The 12,998-nt window shown below is 39.8% G+C and overlaps 1 protein-coding gene across 1 annotated transcript in view; it reads right to left on the minus strand.

Annotated features, from left to right (window-relative positions):
- Positions 1-12,998, minus strand: part of SYNE1 (spectrin repeat containing nuclear envelope protein 1) — a 503,588-nt gene that overhangs the window by 261,185 nt on the left and 229,405 nt on the right. Inside the window, 6 exon segments of the mRNA XM_083176202.1 lie at positions 3,295-3,459; positions 4,747-4,855; positions 5,460-5,668; positions 6,519-6,677; positions 8,052-8,186; positions 8,980-9,144. Coding sequence (XP_083032328.1) covers positions 3,295-3,459; positions 4,747-4,855; positions 5,460-5,668; positions 6,519-6,677; positions 8,052-8,186; positions 8,980-9,144 — 942 coding nt within the window.

Genomic DNA, 12,998 nt, shown 5'->3' on the forward strand with positions numbered 1-12,998 from the left:
TGATCCACCATTTAGTATTTTTATATTGTTTTATTGTACTATTTTATATGTTCACATGCAAGTAGTCTTGTATCTGTGGACCCTATTGCCACTGGCCATTTGTGGGACATACAATTACTCATACAGATGGGTCCTCATGCTTCATCACTCATACAGATGAGTCTTCATACTTCTATCCTCACTCTGCATGCAGAGGGAGATGCCTGATGCCAGTGAGCTGATTCATTTGTGAGCGTCTGTGTCTTTATATGAAGTTCAGCAGAACTTTTTATGGAAAAAAGTCACAGTCGATGCAGAGTAGTATTTTGTATGCAGGTGCAGAGACTCAGTCGCACACATGCACGCATGTCATATATGAAATGAAATCAGTACAGTCTCCTGGTGCGTCCTACTTTCTGTAAATCATCGGTGTAATTTTTGACACATAATGACACCAAAAATTTGTCCGACACTAGCAGAGTCTCAAGGGACCTGGTGCACCAGGAGGGGCTATTTGGCATAACAGCAGCAAATATGTATTAGACCTATCTGTAGGTGCAATAAATGCAGTAAGTTTTGTGTGATTATTGCACATACAGTATTAGTGTTTGTATGTCAATATATTGCCTACAGCTTTGGGAGACACAACTGTAGTATGTAGTAGGAGACCTTCATGAGATGAAATACTCCATTCTCCTGGTCTACTTAACAGCCAGCGACCTATTGGTGAAAGCTAAAGATATGGTATTCTGTGTTGGCTGAGCTGCTATTCCTTCTAAAGGGAACACTGCAGGATTGACCGCCATATTGAAGAAAGGAGAATCTCAACCAATGTGCCAACAATGTCTCAGACTGCAGGACCCTTTGCACAAGATCCAGGGGGAGGGATCAGATTTTATACCAGCACCTTTAACAAAGAGCCAATTTTCTGGAGTAGAAGCTAGTGGCCATGTAAATGTACACTTAAAATGTCCACCGAGCTGTGGATGGACCTTTTTAAAACAGAATTGTATTGAGAGAAAAAAAACTAAATCAAACCATAATACTACACATACCCATAATACTACAATACCTGCAATGTAGCTGTTACCTGAAGCTACCGCTTACTGTAGCTATAGGTCTGTCCCTAGGTCACATAATGACTCTACGGGGGAAATTCACTAAGATGAGAGTTCAGATGCATATGCAACCATTAAGATACTATCTATTATCTTCTAGAAGGTGCTAAATAAAAAGTAGATTCTAATTGGTTGCCCATAGCAACATCCATAAGAAATAGAACTCCCATCTTAGTGAATTTCCCCCACAGAGTCTTTATGTGACCTAGGGACATGTAATACTGTGGTATATTACCATTTGGGGATGAAGTTTCCAAAAAGATAAATGGAAAAGGACAGACTAGAGTGGCCAAGATGTTCTTTTATTGTAGACCAGCGAGCGACGGGTAGCTCGCCGGGTGTTTTAGAGTAGCTCGGGGCTCAGTGACCTCCTGCCGCGCAGCGGGTCCTTGCTTGGCGGCAGGAGGTCAGGAAGTGAGTTAATGCCGCGTTTCTGGACCTGGCGGCGGCAGTGACCTCCTGCCACGCAGCGGGTCCTTGCTTGGCGGCATTAGGTCAGGAAGTGAGTTAATGCCGCGTTTCTGGACCTGGCGGCAGCAGTGACCTCCTGCCGCATAGCGCTTCCTCACTTGACGGCAGTGTGACCTCCTGACGTCCCCAACATGCCGCACATGCCGCACTTATCGACGCCACAGCCTCTGCTTAACTCGGTTAGGTAATTTTTTTTTTTTAAACTGTGTGTGCGCAACTGTTTACTGCTTGAGGTATAATGGGCATCATGTGTATGGCATATGTTTAATGAGTCATTAAACATATGCCACACAAATAATGCCCATTAAACATATGCCCCACACCTTGATACTCATTAATTAATAATCATCAAGGTGTGTGGGACATATGCCACACACATGATGCCACACACTTGATGCTCATTGCATTTGTATAATGGGCATCATGTGTGTGGCATATGCCCCAGATACCTTGATGATTATTAATTAATGAGCATCAAGGTGTGGGGCATATGTGTAATGGGCATTATTTGTGTGGCATATGTGTAATGAGCATCACGGTGTGGCATATGTATAATGGAGCATCACGGTGGGGTATATGATTAATGGAGCATCACGGTGGGGCATATGATTAATGGAGCATCACGGTGTGGCATATGTATAATGGAGCATCACGGTGTGGCATATGTATAATGGAGCATCACGGTGTGGCATATGTATAATGGAGCATCACGGTGGGGTATATGATTAATGGAGCATCACGGTGGGGCATATGATTAATGGAGCATCACGGTGGGGCATATGTATAATGGAGCATCACGGTGTGGCATATGTATAATGGAGCATCACGGTGTGGCATATGTATAATGGAGCATCACGGTGTGTGGCATATGATTAATGGAGCATCACGGTGTGTGGCATATGATTAATGGAGCATCACGGTGTGGCATATGTATAATGGAGCATCACGTTGTGGGGCATTTGTATAACGGAGTATCACGTTGTTGGGCATATGTATAATGGGCATTGTGTGTGTGGCATATGTATAATGGAGCATCACGGTGCGGGCATATTTATAATGGGTATCACGGACTGCACTATTGGGGTCATGTGTATCTGGCACTGCACTATTGAGGGCATATGTGTATCACACCCCCCATTTTCCATGGCCGCACCCCATGTGGCTACAGCTCTTAGAGAGCTGACCATGCCCCCATAGCGGAAAAAATGGGTGATGTAGCCTCGAGTTCCACGGTAGTAGCTGAAACCTCTAATTTTTGGCGCGTGCCTTCGGCACACGCAGATGTCTCTTCTCCTCTACCTACAGTGTTGGGAGGTATGTTTGTGACATATTGGACATTGCAGTGTGTGCCATATTATGTCTGGGGCATTGCAGTGTGTTTTTTTGGTATTATGCAGATTTTTTAACATTTTTTACTTTAGTAGCTCTTCGGGCGGTTTATTTTGTCGCGAGTAGCTCCCGACCCAAAAAAGGTTGGAGACCACTGTTATAGACAGTCAGATAGCCTGCAAAGTACTACATTTGGTACAGGGAAAACTAGAAAGATTCAGTGCCACATTTTGGTAGATAGCAGGCACAGAACAGTTACGGGGAAAGCAAACCCTTATTTTTGTCACACAGTACATGGGAAAAGTTTACATTAAGAAAAGGTTGAACAAGAGAGGTCCAGTAGACCTGGAAGCTGTAGTAAGAACAATTTTATTCCAGTGTTACCATACAAATGTACCTCAGTGAGAGAATCCAGAAGTGCTTTTAGGTCTGTAGAAAGTCTGGATAGATCAGCGCTTTGTCTTGTCACTTCTGTCTCCGCTGACACGTCAGTAAGTGCAGTAAGTCTTTCTTTCAGATACCTGAGATTTTCTTCTTGTTTATGAACATCTTTCCTGATTTCCTGTAATTACAGTGAACACATTAGTTGGCATTTAACCCCACAGAATAACGGTAACTAATTTGAATGTACTTTAAAATTATGCGGCAGATGTATTAAGCTCAGTGAAGTGATAAAATAAAAGGTGATAATGCACCAGCCAATAAGCTCCTAACTGCAATGTTGCATGCTGGGTTTAAAATGACAATTAGGAGCTGATTGGCTAGTGCGTTATAACCTTCCACTTTAGCACCACACCAGGCTTAATACATATGTCCCTATATAGTTCTAATGGATGTTATTAGAATCAGTAAACAAAAAAAAAATTATGAAAATAAGTAGGCTTCTTATATAGCACAAACATATTCCGCAGCGCTTTACAGAGAATATTTGAACATTAACATCAGTCCCAGCCCCAGTGGAGCTTACAATCTATATTCCCTACCACATGTACATGCACACACAGTCGTTCTAGGGTTAATTTTTGTTGGAAGCCAATTAACCTACAAGTATATTTTTGGATTGTGGGAGGAAACCGGAGTACCCGGACGAAACCCACGCAAGCACAGGGAGAATATACAAACTCCGCACAGTTAGGGCCTTGGTGGGAATCTAACCCATGACCACAGAGCTGTGAAGCAGTAGTGCTAACCATTACACCGTCTGGGGGGGATTATTTATCTTTGTAAACAAAGCAAAAAAGCATACAAGTGTGCTGATTCATGGACTTTAAAAGGGGTAGAGCTTCACCCTATTGTTGGAATTTATGGGTGAATGTGGTCAGAGCTAGGGAGAATCAGTTTACAATTGAATCTCTTCTGCCATATTTCAATTCTGAACATGGAAAGATCCCTGTTAAGGAGCAAGATAAAAATTAAAGAGTATCCACACCCTGATTATATTTATTGGGGATAATTCAGAATAAGTGCACACAAGTTTGCGTAAAGTTATCCTAGACCGAGTCCAGTGTCTCCAAGGTGAAAACCTTTGCCAGTGATATAGGACAGTCTGGTCCACATCGAGGCACCAGTCAGAACTAGCTGACACTGCCCAGAAACTGCATGTCCACACATACCTAGAAGTAGGTGGTTAAAGGTAGGTGTCTGATGATGCCAGTTAGTTACCCACCCACTGCGCTTGGAAAATGGGCCAGAGCCATAGAACAATAATTAATCATACATGTTTAAAGAGTCTGTATGGGGTTTGAATTATTCCCATATAGGAATACTTGTTCTAAACGTTGTTTGCAAGTGTAATAATTGTAGAAAACAAATGTAAGAAATAACCACCACTTATTAGAGAAAACATCACCTGTACTGAAGCTTTTAATTGTCCATATTTTGTAACATCTGTGATCCCACTTTTAATTTGCTTTAATTGCTTGTCTCTTGCCACAAGCCAGTCTGACAATCCATTTAATCTGTTATGTCAGTGAGACAGGAAACAGGAAAAAATAAATGACACTTGAACGTGATATAATGGCTAGTGTAACGCTTCACGATAATGGCTAATGTAACGCTTCACTGTTCATTCAGGCATTTGTTTACCCTCCTGCTGTTGGCTAATGCTACTGTAAGTTCTGGTTCAAGGTTTCTGATCTAATGAAATTTGACCCAACTGGGGCATATCAAAAACATGTAATTTATTAAAAACCGTAATACATACTAAGAATTTACAGGTAGATGTATCAATGAGTGAAAAGGGTTTGAAAAAGTGGACCAATGGAGAAGCTCCCCATAGCAACCAATCAGCGTTAATGTATCATTTATCAAGTGTAATCTATAAAATAATAGGTAGAAGCTTATAGGGTGCTATGCGCAACGTCTCCACTGGGCCACTTCTTCACTGCAAGATAAGCTAAAATGGTATACAGTATATAATAAATGGTATATATAATATAATTATACATACAATGATCAGGAAATACTTTGTACACTAACATATACAATGACATGATAACAGTAGGAAGAGGGATAAGACACTTTGTTAATCTAATATGCAGATTTCTGATTGAAGAACAGTACCTGATCTTGAAATCTTTCCATTTGTCTGGATGTTCCATCAGTTTTAGATATGTGCTGTCAATTTGGACTTTCAGATCTTTCAACACTTCTCTATTGCGATCTAACACTCCTTTCACTGGGTCTCTTTCTTGTAGCTTTAAACATAGCTCCTCAATCAGTTGCAGCCTTCTCTCACACAGTTGGTAGCCGCCTTTCTCACCAAAAAATGTCTAGTACAGTACAGTATACATATGTAACAAGAACAAAGACACAGCAGAGCAAGTAAATACAAAGAACAAAACAAATATCTTGTAATATTCTAATCAGTGAATTTGCTGCTTAGATTGTGTCACCACATGGTAATTTAATATACTGTACAAGGCTGTATAAGATGTTAAATGTAGTTATACTGCATGATTGTTTTCATTAACTAAATGCATCACAACAACCTATATTCTAATGCAATAATTATCCCTTCCATGCCTGACTCTGAGGGGTAAATTTACTAAGTTAGGAGTTCTAGACAAGATGTAATGTTGCCCAAAGCAACCAATCAGATGTAATCATTATCATCTGGAACGTGCTAAACAGATAAGAAGTACAGATAGAGCCACTCTCATTAGAGCAGCTCCTGGTGATGGAATCGACATGCACCGTCCCCCACCAGCCATGTCCTCCGACAGAATGGGGTGCGCGAACACGAGACGCTTGTGCGCCCTGTTCTCTCGGAGGCTGCAGCAGCTGTCCGGCCCGTCCCCCTGCTCCTGCCCGCTCTGCCCCAGCATGCAGAATCTCCCTGATGCAGAGATGGGCAAGGAAGCCTTTGGTCCCCGCCGCCTGGCTGGGACGCCCAAGCGAATGAGCCGCTCGCATGTCCCTGTCAGCCGATCCGCGATTCACCAGCCTGCACCAGCACATGAGATCTGGCGATCGGGCAAGCTGGCTGAGGTCGGCTCCATCTGTAGAATCTGATTGGTTGCTTTGGGCAACATCCCATTTTAATATAACTCTCATTTTAGTAAACTTACCCAGACTCTGGCACTTATGTAAGATAGTAAGTAACCTGTAAAGCACACATACCCTATGCTCTTTAATGATCTTTTCGCTGCCATCTACTGGCAGCATTTTGTTCTCTCTAGCCAATTCTGCTCTGCACTCTTCAACCGTGCCTAGAATCCTGTTCTTCTCCAGTTGAATTTTAAGGTGCAGTAGATGGTAGGGAGCTTCACTCTGAAAATCCTTTGAAATAAACACAAGGGGGTGTATAAGGATTATGCCATATACCATTTCTCATTGCAAACCAATTATTTCTTTATATTGATGTACTATACATCTTATCTTATACTATAAGTACATTGGCAGTTAACATGGGAGTGCAAGCTAGAAACTCTGGGCCTGATGAGGGTTATAAAGGCAAACACAAACATATAGCCTCCTCTGTTTAATGTGTTAGCAAGTTAGGATATCATAAAAATGCACACAACAAAAAGAAAAGGTTGAGTCCTCCATATTTTGGTATTCGGATCCATGAGATCCGAATACCAAAATACACCTTATACACATGGCCTGAAGGTATGCAGTATCTTATAAAGTGTGGCGAGCGCAGCGAGCCCCCGAGTCCGAAGCGTGGCGAGCGCAGAGAGCCCCGCAAAACTTCACAGGTATACGCGTCCCCTCGCCACGCTTCGGGCTCGGTGGCTCGCTGCGCTCACCACGCTTCGGGCTCGGTGGCTCGCTGCGCTTGCCACACTTTATAAAAATCAACTCCACGCCGACGTGGATAGTGGGGGTATGAAAAGGTCGTAGGACGCGTACCGCTGCCCCACGCGGGCTCGCTGCGCTCGCCACGCTTCGGGTTCACGTTTATACTTGGGGGTGGCGTGGGGGTGCATTTAACATTGTAAGCACCCATTAGGGTTCTTATACAATTTAACATCGTATATGGGGCAAAATCGCATCGCATGCCATCGGGTGTATGGCATGCGATGGGATAAAAAATCGGGCGCCTTATTATCGTGGGCGCCGTGCTAGTACACAAGTACCGAGAAATCATTCTATGGTCACTCACCATCGAATGATTTCTTTTCCATTCACATAAAAGTCAGCTAAGACCCCGATATTGGGGGGGGGGTGGGCGCTGATGTCATGTGACGTCAGCCGCCCGCCCTGAGCAGGCATCGACACACCTTCATCAGCAGGGCAAAGCCTGGAGTTTTTATGGGGATGCCCATAAAACTCTGGGCGTCTTCCTCCTGCTTCTGGGCCCTCCCTCCACCTCCTGGTGCATACGGCTCAGCGAGTGTGAAACTCTCCAAAGCCGTTCACGCCAGGGGTTTGCACATACGCAGACTCCGGTCATCGGGGATGAAGACAAATTCAGACCCTAATGAAGGGGTCTGAATTGTACCCAAAATTCCATATTTCTGAGTATTGTGTATTCCTGAATTTTGGATATGTGAAACTGAACATATAATAATGGAAACAGCCCTACGCTAAAACATAGACATTAAGTAAAACATAACAGTTATATTTAGATTCCTACTTTCCACTTAGAAACCTAGCATTATTTATAATGTGATAAGTACAATCTACAGAGGAAACCGAACCACAAACCTTCCATTGTTTGTGTAATTTCCGGACAGTTTCTTGAAGCGACTGCTGGTCTTTTTCAGGGAGAATATCTGTCAGTTCATCGCAAGCTTTCAGGAAAGTGTTAAGCACCTTCTGATCTAACTGTCCAAAAAAATCCTGCGAGCAATAAAAAAAGTTACAGGGTTCTTAATAAAAGTATACGCATTCTTAGAGGTACATTTTCTAAGATGGGAGTTCTATTGATGATGGGATGTTGCCCATAGCAATTAATCAGGTGCTAAATAAATAATAAGTAGAATCTGATAGGTTGCTATGGGCAACATCCCATCTTCAGTAGAACTTCCCTCTTAGTAAATGTACTCCTTAGACTGTACTAATACTGGCATCCATACAAAGAAATACTGCTATGGCACAGTATACGGAAAAACAAAAATATCACAAAAACATACATATTTTTACTTTAAAAAATGGTGAAAGCTCGTTAAATGTGGCCCTAACAATTGTAAAAGAAGAAATTACAAATACATTAAGAGAACAGTGACAGTAGTTATCTAAACTACAGTATCATTTTTGGATTTAGAAAATTGACACAATATTATAGTCTTCTTAACAACATCAGCTCAAAAACATCAGATCATATATCATATATTGGATGATGCGCAGAAATATCCTCACTGCATAACATAATAATTATCTGAGCTTTATCCAATAAATCTGATTATTATAAAACAAAATTCACAAAATGCCAGAACTATTTGAATTAATAAAAAAACAATTCCAGTATTGGTCCCCTGTTGTTCACTGTGATCTATTCAATACAAAGTATTTCTAAAACATAAATAAATAAAAACATTTCCAATGTTTGACATTGTATTTCTGGAAAGGAAATGAAATGAAATGAAAGGAAAGCCCAGTGAGCTAAGGTGCTGCTATGCGTATGGTTACTTACCGTGTGCTTCTTCAGCAATTCTTCAGGGTTTCCTCTCTCTTTAAAGTATGCTTCTGATGTTTTTAGTACTTTTTCAAGTTCAGCTCTGGACTCTTCAAAATTCTTCATCATACTACTATTAGACTCTACATTTTTCTTCCATTCTGATATTTTCTTTATCATAGTCTTGATGTAAAAAAATAAAATGAAACATTGAAAAGATAAATTTACATATTTTAGAATTAAACAAACTGTACAGTAGAACATCTATGACCAAATTTATATTTTACGTAACTACCGGGCAACTTTTTTTTACACTTAGACATGAACAAAGAAATGCACATTCCAAAATCTAAATTTATGCTCAAATTTTCAGCAGCACTTTTTTTTAGCATATTGCACATCCTAGTTACCCTTAACTTTAAGTAAGACTAGTGGTGAGGTCAGTGGTTCTAAAACTCTGTCCTCAGGACCCTGCATACAGTAGTTCCTGTTTTACAGGTCACTTAGCAGGTGCACAGGTGTAATCATTTCTTACTGATACATTTTAAGAGATCCACACATAGAGCTAATAATTTCAAGTGTGATTCTGTAATCCTGACAATCGAGTTTGATTACCTATGGGTTAAGACCCCCATACATCTCAGTTCCATTTCCCTAACCTGACCAGAACTGCCAATCTGCCAGCTGTGTCCACCAATGATCAGTGATCCATCAGGGTATTGGGAAAAATGTATACAATTCCTGATTTGCTGACTCCTTATGCAAGATTGGGGAATCAAGATTTTTTAACTTAATACAGGTTGAGTATCCCTTATACAAAATGCTTGAGACCAGAAGAATTTTGGATAATGGATTATTCCGTATTTCAAAATATTTTTATATTTCGATGATGTATCTTGAGGTATTTTGCATTTATGTTGTACAAACACATGAAATGCCCACAAATATATTTTAATTGTGCGTAAAACAAGGTTTCAAAACATGAAACAAAGTTTGTGTACTATCTCAGGTACTGAAGTTGAATTTGGCAAGCAATCATGTCCTTGCACATATTTACTGCCAATTATATATCATGTCCAAAGTAGTGCTGTTACAGACGTCCCCAGTAGTACCTTTAGCAATAATTTATTTTTTTTCACTTTCTGAAATGTAAGGATTTCGGAATAATTTGGATAACGGATATTTGGATGACATGGCTATCAGGTGATCAGGAAATTAAAGCAATATGTCACTAATGTATTAAGGTCATAAGGCCCTTGAACAATTTCAGATATGTTAAAATGATTGCCAGTATATTTGTTTTTATTTTTTATGATACTATGGTTTGCAAATTATTATGAACAATTAATGGCCTGAATCAGAGTTGCACACAAGGGAGACCTTGCTTGGAATGCAGTACAGTTATTTGCCTGTATACAGGGATGCTGTATCTGTGAATCTGCACCACCACTATTTACCCGCTTGTAAAAGTAGTTGTCATCACTCTCAGCATGTATTTGCGCAAGCCATATCCTTGGAGCACAACATCCATTTGAAATCAGATGGATCTTATCATACGCTCAACTCAATTTCATAATCAAAATCTATCGGCGATATTCAATCCCCGGCAAATTTTTCACCAGGCCAAAATTTGCAAATTTTCACTAAAACTGCATGGATCTTTGAATTTGCCGCAAATCTATGTGTTTTGGGTGAATTTGCAGCAATTTTCACCCATTTTTCGGGCCTATTTGGCCCATGCCGAACCCCCCCTAAAAAAAAAAGTGAAATGGCATCAACGAAAAAATTATTTAAAAGTGGGCGAAAATGATTTTTCGCCTGGTTAGGAAATTCGGCCAGGATTGAATACCCCCCAATGCCTATAAGTAAACATGAAGCTGTGGTCCAGTTACAAAAACTTAGCAGGTGAAGATGCAAAAATACTTTCAATAACCCATAGTTGCTCAGCATTACATATGATCAGCTACAAGACATGTGCAGTGGGAAAAACTGCAATATCGGCCCAAAAAAACTAACTTGCCACCAACTCTGAATCAGATCCCATATACTGTAGTCGTACCTACTGTATCTACTTGTCAGTTGTAAACATCAGAAAATAAAAAATCAAGGGCATTGAGTTTAAGGATTCCCTAAACCTTGCGTAATGAGAATACTGTAATGTACCTTAATCCTACATGCCAGGCTGGGCCATCTAAAGCTAAACAAAATAATGATTAAATATTCATAAAAAGATTCTGAAAACCCAGGAGGTTCGTGCATTACTCTAGTGTAAGAGTGCAAGTGTCGATGGCACACGTAATGGCAAGCCAATGCTGGACTTTCTAGAAGCACCAGCGATATTACAGCATGCATGGCGCAGAAACTGGGCTTCTCAGCATTTGCATTTCATTCATTTGTGACCCTGAACAATCGCCAGAGCCAACGCAGTAGGCCTCTAAATCAGGCCTTCTATTTCCACGGCAAATTAGCACAACCTACTGCTTTCTGTTATCAGTCATTTTCTGATTCCTGTTCTGACTGAAGAATCTTTCAGTGAGATTATGGACAGAAAATAAATGTGTGTGTGTGTGTGTGTGTGTGTGTGTGTGTGTGTGTGTGTGTGTGTGTATATGTGCAGTATGCTGTATGTATGATCAAATGTATTTCATTGTGATAAGTGCTTGAAGCTTTTGTGTAAATGTTATTGTCTTTTATTAGTACAGGTTGAGTATCCCTTATCCAAATTATTCTGAAAACCATACATTCCAGTAAATGAAAAAAAAATGTATTGCTAAAAGCACTACTGGGGACATGATATGTAACTGACACTACTGGGTACATGTATAACAGCACTACTGAGGACATCTGTAACAGCACTACTGAGGACATGATATGTAACTGACACTACTGGGTACATGTAGAACAGTACTACTGAGGACATGAGTAATAGCACTACTGAGGACATGATATATAACTGGCACTAAATATGTGCAAGAAAATTATTGTTTAACATTCAAATTCAGTACCTGAGATAGTACACAAACTTTGTTTCATGTTTTGAAACCTTGTTTTATGCACAAATAAAATATATTTGTGTGTATTTCATGTGTTTGATGTGTTTGTACAACATAAATGCAAGATACCACAAGATACATCATTGAAATATAAACATATTCTGAAATACAGAATAATCCATTATCCAAAACTCTTGTGGTCCAGAGCATTTTGGATAAGGGATACTCAACCTGTACTTGATTTATAGAAGATATTTTTTTGTAGGTTTACTGAACCAAAGGTAAGTAGATTATTTGTTTCAACATTTTTGCAAATCTTGAAAATCCAAATGAATGGAGGACAGAATACATATCTGATTGGATCAAAACATTCATTTGATATTTTTATTTCTGAATGAGCTAAACTGGGCACCGTTTTTGAATGCCTGTGTAATTAGTTTTATTCTCTGATGCAAATTGCGGCTGATTCATTGATTGCTAGTTGGTAAAATAACAAATGCAAAGGTGACAAATTTAGCAAGGCATAAACAAGAACATACAGATTCTTCCGGAGTATATGCAAATACTGATACATAACACTTATACAGTATAGTGGGACACAAGTACCTTACATTCTAATAAACATGTAAACAACACACATATAAACTCCTGATACACAGTGCAGAACAAGGCATGAGGGTTACGTTGACAAAATAATATTTAGTCTAATAACACAAACCGATCAATCAGATACATCTATTTTTCTTTTTAACAGACCATACAACATGTTAAATAACACACAGCAGTAATAGTGCAGCTTGCATATAAGAACCTTGCTCAGTACATCCTATGAAGATTCTTCTTTAGCTTTTCAGCTTATTGTAGGTTCCATAATGTCTTTATGTATTGTTAGATAAAACAATATCATAACCTATTGTTTATGAAGTTGAAGGCACAGAATATATTAGCAGCAGTTACATACTGTTTATGTAAGTGGTGCTATTTACTTGATAATAGATTAATTACTTAGGATGTAATCTCATCTACTGTAAGTAATACCTGTAT

This window comes from Crinia signifera, chromosome 3 (genome assembly GCF_055691185.1).
Source record: "Crinia signifera chromosome 3, ASM5569118v1, whole genome shotgun sequence".
In the NCBI taxonomy this organism is placed as follows: domain Eukaryota; kingdom Metazoa; phylum Chordata; class Amphibia; order Anura; family Myobatrachidae; genus Crinia; species Crinia signifera.